Raw genomic sequence first — 14,943 nt, forward strand, 5'->3', positions numbered from 1 at the left:
TTCTAAGTTTTTTTGCTTTAGGTCCCAGTGTTTTAAATGTGGATGATTAACTGCATTTCAGAGAAGTACACTTCATAAAGAAATGTACTTTCCTATGTAGGTTTTGGCAAAAATGGGGATGAACTTGATCTGCATACCTGAGTCTTTTGACATATTCCAGAGCTAGAAGTTTACTTATGAGGCTGCTCTGAATACATTCTCAACACCCATGCTTGAGTCTTCAGTTTTTAACAGACTTATGCAGTAACTTGCTGCTCTTGAGAATGTCAGGAAACCCAGGTGGGCAGATTATACTCGGGTTTGTCCTCCCCAAGTCATTTTACTGATGAAGTATTGAGAGGACCTGATTTGGGATCCCTGAATCTTCACATGCATAGGCGTGTGCCCAGCTTTTTAAAATAAGTAGTTCTTCTACATTTAAAAGGGACCACTCATAGTTAAGCAAATGCCTCTGTGATTTCAAATTCTGGGCCTTCGCTTGATACTGGCATCACGTTAGGTGCTGCGTGGCTGATCTATGTCCCATGATCGTCAAAGCTGAGAATTCCATTTTTGGATGTACATTAAACATATCTATCTGTGTTAAAATGTGTTCCATTCTGCAAGGGTACACCTGGCATATTTTTATAGGTTCTACACAAGAAATGTATTAATAATTTTCACATAAATGTAGACTTTTTTGTAGAATGCTTTTGCTGTTTTCTTGTAATGCAAAATAGAAATATCCACTGCTCAAAAATTTCCTGAAACAGTAAAACGAAGGGAGAAAGAAGCAGGTGGAGAGTAGTCTCCTAAAACACAGTGGAATATTACTGTCTAACTTACTGAAAAATTAGTTCCTTATTTTAACATATTTAGCTAAAATTCTACTGCATAAAACTGAAGAAGCTCAAAGCTGATGCATAAAGACATTTTGTGATTCACCATTTCCTTTCTATTCCCCAATCATATATCAAAATGATGAAAGAACCAGTTTAAACAAAGATAGAAATGAGTGTGTCATTATTCCCAACTCAACTCAAATCATACTTTGCCATCCTCATTCCTATCTATGTTATCTTTCAAATAAACACACACCTGCATTTGGGTTTAGATTGGGCAGACTTTAGGAATGGATGGACTAAAATTAAGATTTATTTGCAAAGTTTCAGAGAAGTCCTGAAAATTTCAAGAGCAACCCCATAAGTCTTTCTATCTAAACCTGAGCCTTCAAACTCAAGCTTATGACAAAATTGATGCATGTGGGCAGCCCCATTAACAAATGCTTACATTTAAGCACATGCTTAAGAGTTTGCAGGATGGGAGCCTAATTTTGCAGACTTAAACAGTTGCATCCTTCACAGAAACAAGATGTAACCCTATTACTGTTGACCAAAAAAAACCCCAAAACCTTTCTTCCTTTTTAGTTTCCCCAAGCACAGGAAATATTTACCTTGGATGTTTTAAACTTGTAGCATTTTTTCCTAATTTAGAAGTTCATTTTTATTAACTGAATCTACACCCTTCTCAAATCAGATTAAACAGCTTTGATTAAAGAATCCCCATTAATTCATTTTGAGGCAGATTAACTTTTACATACTTTTCACAGGTAAGCAAATGCTTTTCTGGTTAAACAGGCTGAAATACCTCGTTTTGTAATAGCTGCTCCAGTTCATGCTCATATTTCATGGTTATTGCAACAAGGTTCTGCCTGGATATTGGGGGGAAAGAGGGTAGAAAGAAATAGAATCACCATCTATTTATCACCATATGAAAACAGAAAGTTGTTCACTCTCTTATCTTACACTTGATATATTGGAAATGGACTGACCAGGACTGAACAGTGAAGTAAAGCTCTGTAAACTAACAACTAAACTAGACCACCAAGCTCAAGCCAGGCAGACACACCACTCAGCAGAACTCGCAAATCCTTTCCTAAAACAATGAACTGGAAGAAAAAGCTGCCGGGATCCTAGCTGTGGAAACAGATGTAGCAGCATGCCCTATTTTTTTAAATAGCTTTCTACGTCAGCAAATCATAAGCAAAGTGTAGGGAGCATTTACTTCCCTCTCCAATTTTTTCCCAGCCTACTTAACTCATGCTAAGTAGGAATGCAGTGCTTGTGTCTGGTTAAGATTGATGCCATTTTTCCTCTTTCTTACGGTTACATTTCCCATCATTCTCTGTGTTAATGACCAATGCCCTTTTAATGGGCTGGGAAGACTTTTCCCTCCCATCTCTAACTTCTAAAGATTATCTGACCACGTCTGAAGAACCAGGAATATGCACTTTCTTCAGCATGTACATTGTATACTGTATATTGAATATCCATGGATCTGTTAATATCTGTGTATACACACAGAATAATAAATTAATAGAAATTAAGGGTCATAAGAGACTCAAAAGATTATTGAGTCCAACCCCCCTGCTCTAGGAAGGAATACTGCTGAGATCAAATGATCCCAGCAAGGTGTCTATCCAGTCTCCTCTTGAAAACTCCCAAGGCTGGGGACTGCACCACCTCCTTGGGAAGTCTATTCCAGATTCTGGTCACCCCTTCCATAAAGAAGTTCTTCCTTGCATCCAACCTGAAACCAGCCTCTGACAGTTTATGACCATTGCTCCTTGTCCTCCCCTGGAGCACCCTAATGAACAGTTTTTCTCCCAGTTCCCGATATTCATCCCTTACATACTTATAGACAGCCACCAAGTCTCCTCTCAGTCTTATTAATCAGGGTATTAATACAGAGATTTCAGTAACTGATGCAGGGTTTGGTTTTTATTTAGTTCTTTAAAAGTACTGCTATTTATACCCAGTTGTGTTTTTAAAGGGAATAAAATGGAAGTTGCCATAATAAAATGTATGCATTATTATAATTACTATATATGAGATCATTAGAAATCCAGACCATCTTATTCTGGCAACAATACCTATTAGTTCAGTTACATTTATTGCTAGAGTTTTTATAACATGAGGTAAAAGTGTGGGAGAACCACTCTTAGATGTTGGTTTGCCTTTCTGTGTGTGTAGGTAGTTGCATGCTATACACATTATAGCATTCAATTTTTAATTTATTAGAAGCAGCATTTTTTCTGGAGTAATTTCAGGTTTCCTCTTCAAAAGACCATTTTTCAATATGCTACATATGGTTCTTTAAAAAAATCTTATCTGACTGCAGGCATCAAGTCTGTCATTATGTCACATTTAAGGACAACGTAATGTTGAAGGTTATGGGCCAAGTTCAGCCCTGGTGTAATACTACAGTATTTCTACAGTAACAGGTTTCAATTCTACTGACATTCAGGTTTTGTTTGTTTTTTTTACTGTATGCAGGTTTTACAGTGAGGCATAAAAATCTAGGAACTTCCAGTAGATGTATGGATTTGCTTTACTACAGTTACATGCTTGCTTGTGAGAGCTATCTGTTGATTTATGCAGCTAAGATCCTAGCTTGTTTTTGTTACTTCACCCTGTGCAAGCTCATGCCATCTTAAAAAGGTTACGAGCCTTTTCTTTCTTGACCAACACATTCTCTGGGACAAAAGCAATACCTCTAATTACTATACTTCTGATTGTAGAAGGGTTAGGCATATTCAAGACAGCTTTGATCAAACTATCTCAGTTACTAATAGAAGTTAAGACAGAGTGGATGTGTCTACATGTGCGGCAGACTGCACAGTAACAACATTCAGTACTTGTTTAAGCTAGTACTAAATGATGGTATGGTAACTGGTGTTACTGCGCAGTTCCATCGCTGTACAGTTATTTTTAGCTGCTACTGCTCATTGGTACGGCAACCTAGTATATCCTGTAGACGTGCTCAAGTGAGTTGAACTTCATCATACGCTGACTGCTCAAGTACTCTCATGGTTCCAGCTAGGCTTATATGGACCATGCTGAAGCCCTTTTCACTGCATCTTTGCTACTAGCTGAGCTTACATACACCTACATCATGCTGCAATAATACCTCCAATTGCAGGGCAGTCAGCTAAAGATATAGCTTTCATGATCTTGTTCCCTGATCATTGTGACAGGACCATTGTGATAGGGCCAGCTGAACAGAAATTGTTACAAAGGGGCAAGAATGGAAATTGAGAAATAATGAACATGAGATTGTAAGACTAAGGGCTCACCTTCACTACAGAATAACAGGATTTATGACACAAGGGTGGTTGGTAATTCAAATCCCATCCACTCGCCACAACACTGTGATTATAGAGCCCTCATCCTTCACACCCATTAGAGAGGACTGGAGGGCTGTACTAGTGGGACAACAATAAAGATTAGACAGCTCTGTGGTAAACCAGATTACAACCCACCTGGTGGCTATACATCTCTCTCTCAGTCTAGACACTTAACTGAAGCTGGTTTAGGACAGGTATAAATTACAGGCTAAATTAGCATATTATGCAGTGCTGTTAACATAATCACGCTTACATCAAAAATGGTTTTGTCATGTAGGCACTCTCACATGAGCTAGGTTAACTCAAGAGCAACTAACATGAGTTATTTATCCTTGAGTTAACTATGCAGTAGAGCTATAGCCTGAAAGGTCTCTGCTAAATCTCCTTCTAGTACAGAGAGTGTGAAAATCTATTTACTAATGAGTGGCTAAAGAGCAAGATCAGGGAAAATACAAAGAGGGAGGGGAATTGCAGTATTATTTTTAAAAGGGCTGCTGATGTTTATTATTTTTATTTCTATAGCACTTAAGGGATTCTACTCAGAAATCCATTGTGTTAGTTGGTATACATGCAACTGGGGGGGGGAGGGGGTTGAAAATACTGTCCCTGTCTCTAGACACTTATAATCTAAGAATAAAACAAGAGACGACAGATGGTGGAGCACAAGGATGCAATGAGACAGTTGCTTTGTTCTTCTGTTTCATTATTCTTTTCTAATGCTGGGAGTTAGGTCGTTCTAAATAGCACTGCAGTCAACATCCCACAGGATGATGGAGAAGGGGTGGGTAAATAGAGTGCTTCTGATATTTAGCAAGAGATCTTGTTTTTTTGCAAATGTGGCAGAAGGAAGAAATAATCAATTGATTAAATGGGAAATGCAAATATTCAGATGCATAGGAAGCACCTTTCACCATATGTTCTAATGGAAAAATTCTTTGACAATGAAAAAGGCCAGAAACTTTATATGACAAGAAACAAATAGATAAGTAATGATAATGATCTGGGGCAGAAGTTCAATAAACCAGTTTAACCTAAATTAGTTCAGTCTGATACTACATCCATCCAGGTTGATCTTAAACTGGTTTCAGTCATTCTGAAAGTGGTTTATGTTCATTGACCTTCTCTTGTGTTACAGATTTGAACTGGTTTCTGATCACTTATACCAGTATATGGTGTAATTTCTGTCTCTAGCCAATAGGCATACTTATGTTTTGGTTGGCATGAAGGATACAACTCCATTATATCAAGGAGAAAAACTTAAAATTTGGGGAGAGCTCTAAGAAACTAAGGGTGAAGTTACTTTTTACATTTGCACTTGTCCTTGTTGAATCTTTTGAGATATCTTTTGGCCCAGTCCTCTATTTTAAGGGTGGACTGCACTTAGGATGGAACAATTGCAGGCACTGCCACAGGCTTAGGACCAATTAGCTAAGCAATAGCTCTGCAGAAAAGGACCTGGGGTTATAGTGGACAGTAAGCTAGATATGAGTCAACAGTGTCCCCTTGTTGTGAAGAATGACAGCATACTGGGCTGCATTAGTAGGAGTGTTGCCACCAGATCAAGGGGAGTGATTATTCTGCTCCATTCTGCACTGATGAGGCCACACGTGGAGTACTGAGTCCAGTTTTGGTCCCCCCACTATAGAAAGGATGTGGACAAGTTGGAGAGAGCCCAGCGGAGGGCAATGAAAATGGTTAGGGGGTTGGGGCACATGGTGAAGAGAGGCTGAGGAAAGTGGGCTTATTTAGTCTGCAGGAGAGAAGATGGAGGAAGGACTTGATAGATGCTTTTAGGTACATGGAGGATGGTTCCAAAAAGGATGGAGCTAAACTGTTTTCAGTGGTGACAGATGACAGAATAAGGGGCAATGGTCTGAAGTTCCAGCAAAGGAGGTTTAGGTTGGATAGTAGGAAAAACTCTCTCACTAGAAGGGTGGTAAAGCATTAGAATGGGTTACCTAGAGAGGTGGTGGAATTTCCATCCTTGGAGTTTTTTAAGTCCTGGCTCAACAGATCCCCACCTAGATCATTCCAGCCAGGGTTGGTCCTGCTTTGAGCAGGAGGTTGGATTAGATGACCTGAGGCCCCTTCCAACCCTAATTTTCTATGATTCTATATAGATTATTATTCATTTCTGCCACACAAGGGAAGGGGTCATAAATAAAAACTGTTGAGTTAATTCTGTTTCAATAGGTGCCAACTATGTACCCCCTTGGGCTCTGAAATCATGGTTCTAGACGACATAGGTGCTGACTGCAAAAAAACAAAGATATAACTGAAGCTGCTCCAATCTATTAATAGTCTTACCTGGATAGTTTCCAAATACATGGATATCCCAACAGCTGATTCAGATTAAACTGACTTTGGTCATCTTCATGCTGTAGGCAGAGGGACATGTGAAGTATTATAAAGGTGCTGGAACGAAATATATCTAAACAGCACAAATATTATTGGTGGTTCATAAAGTCAATAGGTTTTAAGAATAAACCTTTCACATCTTTTTTTGTCTCCCCAGGGAGTAGGATAGTTCAACATTATCAGGTTTTTTCCTCCTCTTATTTTCATCCAAATGAAAACAAGCAGTCAAATTAATATGAGTTCACAGAGTATTTCAATTTTTATCAAACTATGTTTTATTTTCATGGAAAAGATAGCTCCCTGCTTTTATAGCCAGCTCTACCCAACTTTTCACATGGAGGATTAAAATGCCTTCCCCCCTTTTCAGTTACTTGGATTTCAGAAGCTTATTTGGGTGCAAACAATCATTGAAATCACCTGACTCAGACTAGGCAGCTCATTTTAAGCTGCCTAAACCTGAGTCTGGTGTCAGGTTCTGCTGCCTGCAGGTGTTCACCTAGGCAGCTGGAGGTGAATTAGGAAGGGAGGAGGAGAAGGGGGACTAATGGGATCAGGGCGGGTTGGTGTGTGTGTGTGGGGAGGGAGTGTTAAAACAACAGCACAGCCCTAGTGGCGGGGCTTTCCCAGCCCCAAGCCTATGCTATGAACATGTGCAGGCATTCATTAGGCAGAGTTAACCCATTTTAGTTCAGGTAAACCAAGGCCAACATAAAGTTAATTCACCTCCTGAGGTGAATTAATTTAGATCAGGCATTCCATTTTTTGGGCAGTTTAAATTCTGGATTGCTTACATGGCTGGGCATTTAGATTGACATAACCTTGCTTAGACTGATCAAAATATAATGCTTGTATTTTCCCCTTTGTTATCTGTATTGCAGTAACACCAGTTGAGAATCTGGGCACTGCTGGTCTAGGCATTGTACAGACAAGCAATAATGTCATAGCCCCTGTCCCTAAGAGCCTATTCTCTCAAAAAACAGGAGCTGCAACAAAAAGAGGAGACAAAAACAGGGCAGCATGGAGAAAACAAATGTCCCCAAATAGGGTTTCTTATAATTACTTTAAGCTCTCCCTAGTCCTCTCTTTTGAAGCTACAAAAATATCTGAGTTCCTTTCTGCAGTGTACTGAAGCTTGAACTTCACATTTCATTATACTGAAGCAACTAGGAGCAGAAGAGGCAAATCATTTAGACTTTTTGTTTATATTTAAGAGTGCAAGTCTAAGTTTTCAGTTGGCTGCATCTCTGTAAACCTGGGGTGAGCAAAATATGGACTGCAAAACAGATCCAGACTGCCAACTGATTGCATCCAGTCCACAGCTACCCCTGCAGTGCTCCACATTGGGTTAAGGCCCATGCACTCCTGTCTGGGGGCTCATGCCATGCTCCTGCCCTGTGCCCATCAACAGCTCACCCCAGCCCTAGCCAGTGTGCACAGCTTCCCAGCATGCCGGCTCCTGCCACTACTGCAGCTGTACAAGCTTCCCCCACCTCCAGAAGTTCCTTCTCCTCCTCCCCCTCCTGTGCTGCTCCAGGCAGGGGCAAGCTGCTGCCTTGTGTGGCTGCTTGTCCAGTGTGTGGGTCTCCAGCTCCAGCCCTGAGCCACCTTCTACCTGCTCTGCCTGCCTGATGCCATGAGCAGCCACCTGCAGATAGCTGAGTGGTTGAAAGGTGTCCAGGAGCTTCAGCTGGAGTCCCACCCACTGGTTTAGGAACTGCTCCACTGTAGCTTCCCAGCCAACTGGAGTAGTGCAGCAGGGTCAGGAAGAGGAGCTCCTGGAGGCGGGGGGAGTCAAGTAATACCTGGGTGACTGCAAGAGCAGCCCCACTAGGAAGCTGTGTGTGCTGGCCAAGGCTGGGGTTGTTGGTAGTCATGGGGTGGGTGCAGGCAAGAGCAAGGTGAAGGCTGCCTTGGATAGGAGTGGTGAGCAGCTGTGGGCCAGATGAGGGAGGGGGTTGGATTGCCCCTGCACTTGCACTGCCCAGGTGAGCTGTTCTGCATGTGCCCCTCCACCCCCCCAGCTTCTGGGACCTAATGCACATGCAAGCCCCATCCATACACATGTACACCCAATCCCCCCCCCACTAGATACAAGAATAAGACTATTTTGAGCTGTTATGCAATCACCTCTATATACACAATTAACCCCCCCCCCCCCATAAATCAGCACAAAAGTATTTTTTGAAATTAAGAGTATGGTATAATTGATGTTTGATTTTTAGAGTGTAACATTTTTTTTATGTATAATTTGTTAAAATGATATCTTCTGAAAAATTGCGTGTGCGGCTCTCGACAGTTCACCAAAACTCATTAAGTGGCCTGTCAACTGAAATAATTGCCCGTCCCTGCTCTAAACTCTAGTGTTGCTATCTCATTAAAAAGTGCAAGAATTATTTAAGATTGAGGAAGGCACACTGCCCTCCGCCACCCATTTCTGAGACCCATACATACTATTCTTTCTTACAGAAACCATCATGCGGCTTGATAGTGACTTTAACGATTTTAACCTCTACTTTAACACCCAATAATAAACCTTAGTTTACTGCTGCCTTATTTCAGCTGATGACACTTGCTAATATTTTGCTTATCTGTTTAGAATAGTGGAGCCTCTGAGTTAGGTCTCCCTTCTCTTTATATTTCACTCCACCTTTGTTTCTTCATATCTTCAGAACCCTTTAACTATTTCCCTTTTACTAGGCATCTGGCTTCCCGCTCCTCCCCCCACCCCTTCCTCATTGCTGCTCATTCCATTGAGAAGTGAGGATCTGATCTCTGGTAGTGGTTGTGCTTCTGCAACACATTCGGTAGCACTCCTGTCACTTGTCAGATCTTGAAATGCCCTGAGGTACCACTTGCATATAACGAAGTGCTGCTCCTGGGAAAGAAACTATGCAGAGCACTGCATGACTGCATTCGGCACCACTGTCAAGATACATACCATTCTGATATTCTCACTCTCTTCCAAAGCACAAGCTCCACAACTCTGAACCAGAGCAACAAGCAAGGAATCTTTCTAGTTCCTGTGCCCGTATGCTGGGTAACAGGAACATCCCTCAAGCCAGCACCATTCTTAGACAGAGCAGCAGTAAAGCACCTGCACCTAGATTTTTAGTGGAGAACCAATGGTTTAAAAATAAGTTTTCCTCATAGGTGAGGTGCATGCACATTCTGCAAAGCGAGAATGCACTTTAAAAACATCACTGTTTGACTTTGTCTCATTGTACAATGCTTATAGATTCATAGACATTAGGGGCTGGAAGGGACTTCACAAGATCATTGAGTCCAGCCTCCCTGCCATAGGCAGGAAGTCTGCTGGGGTCAAATGACCCCCACAAGATAAGCATCCAAATGCCATTTGAATGAGTCTAGAGTAGGTTCTTCTACCACCTCTAGGGGGAGTCTGTTCCAGACCCTGGACACTTGGACCATAAAGTAGTTTTTCCTTATGTTCAGTCTAAATTGGCTTTCCAGAAGTTTGTGGCCATTAGACCTTGTTTTCCCTTGGGGATCCCTGGTGAACAACTGTTCTCCCAGATCCTGGTGTACCCCTCACTTACATGCTTATAGGCTGCAACCAAGTCCCCCCTGAGCCTTCTCTTCTCCAGGCTGAAGAGTCCCATGTCCCTCAGCTTCTCCTCAGGCATGCTCTCTTGGCCTTTGATCACACAGGTGGCTCTCCTCTGGACTCTCTCAAACTTATCCACATCCCTTCTGAAGTAAGGGACCCAAAACTGGACACAGTACTCCAGTTGCAGCCTCACTAAGGAGAAGTAGAGTGGGAGGATGCCATCCCTAGTTTTGTTTGAGATGCATCAGTAGATGCATGCCAGAGTTTGGTTTGCTTTGCCAGCCATGGCATTGCGTTGGTGTCTTATGTTCATTCTGTGGTCAATCAAGACCCCCAAGTCTCTTTCAGTCATGGTGCTAGTGAGTGTAGCACTGCCATGCCTATAATATAAGTATGTTGCTGTTTTTTCCCCATCAAGATGGAGCACCTTGCACTTCTCTGCATTAAATGCCATCAGGTTTTGGTCGTCCCACCTTGCAAGCCTGTCCAGGTACCCCTAACCTGTTCTCCAGTGTGACTGCCTTCCCCCATAGTTTAGTGTCATTCGTGAACTTTGCCAGTCCGCATCTGATGCCTGAATCCAGATTGTTAATAAAAATGTTCAAGAGTACTGGCCCAAGTACTGAGCCCTGAGGGACACCACTAGTCACCGTGTGCCATGTTGATTTGCTCCCATCAACCAGTACATTTTAGGTCCAACCCTGAAGCCAGTTCCCCAGCCACTGGACCATGAGATGGTTGTGGCCACAGTTTTCCAGCTTAGCCGTGAGGACACCATGGGTGACCAAATCAAAGGCCTTCTTGAAATCCAGATATATGACATCAACATTGTCTCCCTTGTCCAGGCAATGTGTCACCTGGTCACAGGAGGAAATGAGGTTGGTCAGGCAAGACCTTCCAGCAACAAAGCCATGTTGGCTAGGACTCAGAAAGATACCTTCCATTAGCCTGCAGCTGATGGAATCCTTGATAATTTTCTCCAGAATCTTTCCCTGTCCTGTGCCCTGTTGTGCGAGAAACTTATCAGAGTCAGGAGAGAGGTGGCGGGACGCCATGCCAACAGCTGATCGCAGTGAAAGTGAAACCGCTCCAGCCACTGCGGTTGAAGATCAAAGGAAAAACCTGCAGTGGAGCCAGGTGGAGCTGGGAATGGCTCCCATGTCCACCTGGGCATGCTTTATAAAAGCATGCTGAGGGTGATTGGCTGGGCAGGCAGGCAATACCAGCAGAAAAGACCAAGCCGGAAGGAAGCCGGGGGGACCGGAAAGAAACAGTGACCCTGGCCAGCCCAGAGGGGCCAGAGAATCCAGACGATCTGGAGGAGAAGGCTTGGTGACTCCCCTCAGAAGGGGAGCACAAAGGGAATGCTGGGCCAGCGAGAGTGCAAGGAGTCGCTGACAGACCCAGTGTGGACCAAGGCTGGCAGTTGCAGTGACTGGGATGCCGGCGAACACAATGAGGATGGGACCCTGACCTGAACGACAGGCGGCAGGTACCAAACTTGGGGAACCAACGATGTGTCAAGGGAGGCTGGAGCCTGGGTAGAGCCCGGCTTCATGTAAGCTGAAGAGCAAAGAGGGGCTGCAGAGAGCGCTCAGTATTAGCTTCACCAGGGGCCAACAACCACAGCCCCTAACGAATTGAGCACTGGGGAGAGCATAACGCAGGGTGTAGAGGAGGTGCAGCCCTCAGAAGAAACAGGCATGAGGAAGGCCAAGGGAAAGTACCAGGGGGGCAGGACCAGACATCATCCTCCTGACTGGAAACTACTTATCATTAAAGATGTGGCAGGAGAGAACCCTGGGGCTCTGACCCAAGGCCACTCCCAATAGCCTGGCCGTGCAGCCCAAGAAGCCACAGCAAGGTTCGTGAAGAACTGAAACGTGCGACGCTCGGGAGAAGGGCATGGGAGATCACACCTGTCTTGCAAGAAAAATCCTTCCCTGCACACCCCACATTAAAGCATTGGCAGGGCCCAATTTAGAGATAAAGTGACAGGGTTAGAGATCATAATCTGGTACCTGAATGCATCTAATAGCTGGATTACAAGAAATGGCTACCAAGTGGTATTACTGATAAATCCCTAGAGTAGGGATTGCTATGAAGCAGCATTCTCAAGGCTTTGAAATTCTGAAGCATTTTGCAGTTGTCTCTTCTGAAGGGAAAGTGGGTGTAATTCACACAAAAATAAAAAGGTGCTGTATGTACATATTCCCATACCAGGGATGGTGATGTTCTCAAAGCTATTCCAGCTTTATGAAGAAGACCCTGAATGACTCTGAGGGGCCCAATCTTGTTACATGAAGAATGAACTATGTGCTGCCAAACTCCAAGCATTCAAAAATGATGAGTCAGCTCATAAAAAACAAAACACTTAAGTGTAGCTTAATATTCCTGGAGTTTTTCACATTTTAAATAACAATATGTTGCACTTATTTTTTTCCTGATTTTCATGGTTCAGACTTTAGGGGTCACATTCTTAACTTTTCTCCGGAACAGTGAGAAGCAGAAACTTGTGTTAAAAAAAATTAAATGAACATAGTTTAATGCTTTCAAAAGGTTGAGTGTTTTTTAAAAATGTATCACAATATCCATAATTAAGTTATGAAATTTAACTCTACTCCTCCAAACCTTTATTTCAATGAGACTGAGTGTTCACCCCAAGATTGAGAAGAAAGTTTATAACACACAATGGCATATAGTGCATGTCTGTCTCATTATGGTATCCACTGGGCCTGATTTTCTTGCTTACACTTCTGCTTGTAAGCAGAAACCTTTTCTTTTCCTGTTTGAGTCCATTGTTGCAAGCTTTCCCTGGAATTAAAGGAAAGCTTTGGTTATGCTACTTATGTTAGCTTTAGAGTTGTTAATGTCTTGAGCTATTATTAGTAACAGAGGCCTGTAGCTCTCACATTTATGTCAGTTATCATAAAGGGGTGATCAATAATTCATTTCAACATATCTTAAAATGTCATCATCCAGCATGAAGCCAAGCTGCATGTTATTAGTTTTAGTTCAGCAAATTATTTGACACAACAAATGTTCTCTAATGTCCTGAGTGCTGCTAATTTATCTTCCAGGACTGTTCAGTGCTTGAAATATCACTGCTTGAAAGACTACTTTTTTTTTGTTAGCAATAATTCTACCTCGTAATGGTAACTATTTTTGAACTGCTAAATGCCAAGAGCAACACATACACAGTATTCTTGGCCTCCACAGTACATTACAGTATATTAAGCCTCATTTAGACCTGTCAGCCTAGAACAACAATAAAATAGGCTTTGTGCACATTAATGGGACACAAAAGATTATTTTAAGGTGCTTCAGGATTATTAGAGATTCTTATACACAAGTAATGTTTTTCACATCACTTTTCTGTATCACTGTCTTAAAACACAAAGAAATTCCTTTTGTTAGGGAATGCCTCTTGTTAGGAAACAAGAAATATTTCTTATCACAAGATACCACTGACTTCATTTAATAGATTTCATAGCCTATAGGTATGAGGTAGGACATCTTGCATTACTCTCTGTTGAAAGTCATCAGGTTTGTATCTGTCCACTTTGCGAGCTTATCCAAGTTAGCTTGGATCCCCAGCCTATCCTCCAGTGTAACTGTGCTTCCCCATAGTTTGGTGTCATCTGCAAACTTAACCAGTTCATTTCTGACACCCAAATCCAGATCATTAATGAATATATTAAAGAATACCGGTCTGAGTACTGAGCCCTGAGGGACATCACTAGTCACCATACACTGACTCAGTTCCATCAACAATCACACTCTGGGTTCGACCGCCAAGCCAGTTCCTGAGCCATCAGGCTGTAAGGCTGTCAAGGCCACAGTTCCCCAGTTTTGCAATGAGGACATCATAGTCAAGTCAAAGGCTTTTTTGAAATCTAAGTAAAAGATAGAGATGTACTGATACATCAGTCTGATATTGGATCAGTATTGATATAAAGAAAATTGGCTGTATCAGATATTGGCCTGATGGGACCAATGATTTGGCCAATAGATGCCCATGCTGCGCACAGCAGCAGCACAGCACTCAGGCAGCAAGGAGCACAGCCGGTAGCATGGAGAGCTGCCTCCAGCTGGTAAATCTGGTGTGGTGGAAGGGGATGGGGGAGGGAAGGGGTGTGGGGGGCAGATCAACAGCCCCTGTGGTGAGCCCCTGCCTAGGTCGGGGGGGTTGTGGCTCGTGGGGGGAGGGTGGCTCCCGTCAATGCTTACACCCCAGGAAAGCATGGGAGGGGTGTGTGGCTCTGGAGCTGTGTGGAGCAGGGTGGCCTGCAGCTGGGGCTGCATGGGGCTCTTGTCAGTGGGGGCTGGGCTCAGAGCGGGCACTGGTGGCACTGGGAGGATGTTGCATAGACCCCAAATTTCACCACCACTCTGCTCCCAGCACCACTGCCGCCAGCCACTGCCCTGGCTCAATGCCCTGCCTCCACCCACATGCTGAGAAGAGCCGGGGCTGCACCGGGCAACTGGTGGTGAAATTTGGGATGGATGCAGAATCCTCCCAGCGGTGCTGGTGCCCACTTCAAACCCAGCCCCTGCTGAGAAGAACCCCGCATAGCCCTGGCTGCAGCCCGCCCCACCCTGCATATATCCAGGGAACACATGCCCCTCCCTTGTACCCTCCCACAGCAGCAGAAGCCACCTTCCCTCACCAGACAGTGCCTGCCTCTGCCCCCTCCGTCACCACGGGGGGCATTCCACACACTTTCTCCCACAACAGATTTACCAGCTGTATCAGAAATCGGATCAGTATTGGTTGATATGCCTCCTTAAATATCAACTATGTGCACTGGTCCCAAAAATCTCTATTGGTGCACCCCTAGTAAATGACATC

General features: G+C 43.3%; 1 protein-coding gene across 1 annotated transcript in view; it reads right to left on the reverse strand.

Moving 5' to 3' along the window:
• Positions 1-14,943, reverse strand: part of PIK3C2G (phosphatidylinositol-4-phosphate 3-kinase catalytic subunit type 2 gamma) — a 340,743-nt gene that overhangs the window by 295,458 nt on the left and 30,342 nt on the right. The window contains exon 6 of the mRNA XM_019543878.1: positions 6,473-6,543. Coding sequence (XP_019399423.1) covers positions 6,473-6,543 — 71 coding nt within the window. The remainder of the gene's footprint in view (positions 1-6,472; positions 6,544-14,943) is intronic.

This window comes from Crocodylus porosus, unplaced genomic scaffold (assembly GCF_001723895.1).
Source record: "Crocodylus porosus isolate Cpor-Errol unplaced genomic scaffold, CroPor_comp1, whole genome shotgun sequence".
In the NCBI taxonomy this organism is placed as follows: domain Eukaryota; kingdom Metazoa; phylum Chordata; order Crocodylia; family Crocodylidae; genus Crocodylus; species Crocodylus porosus.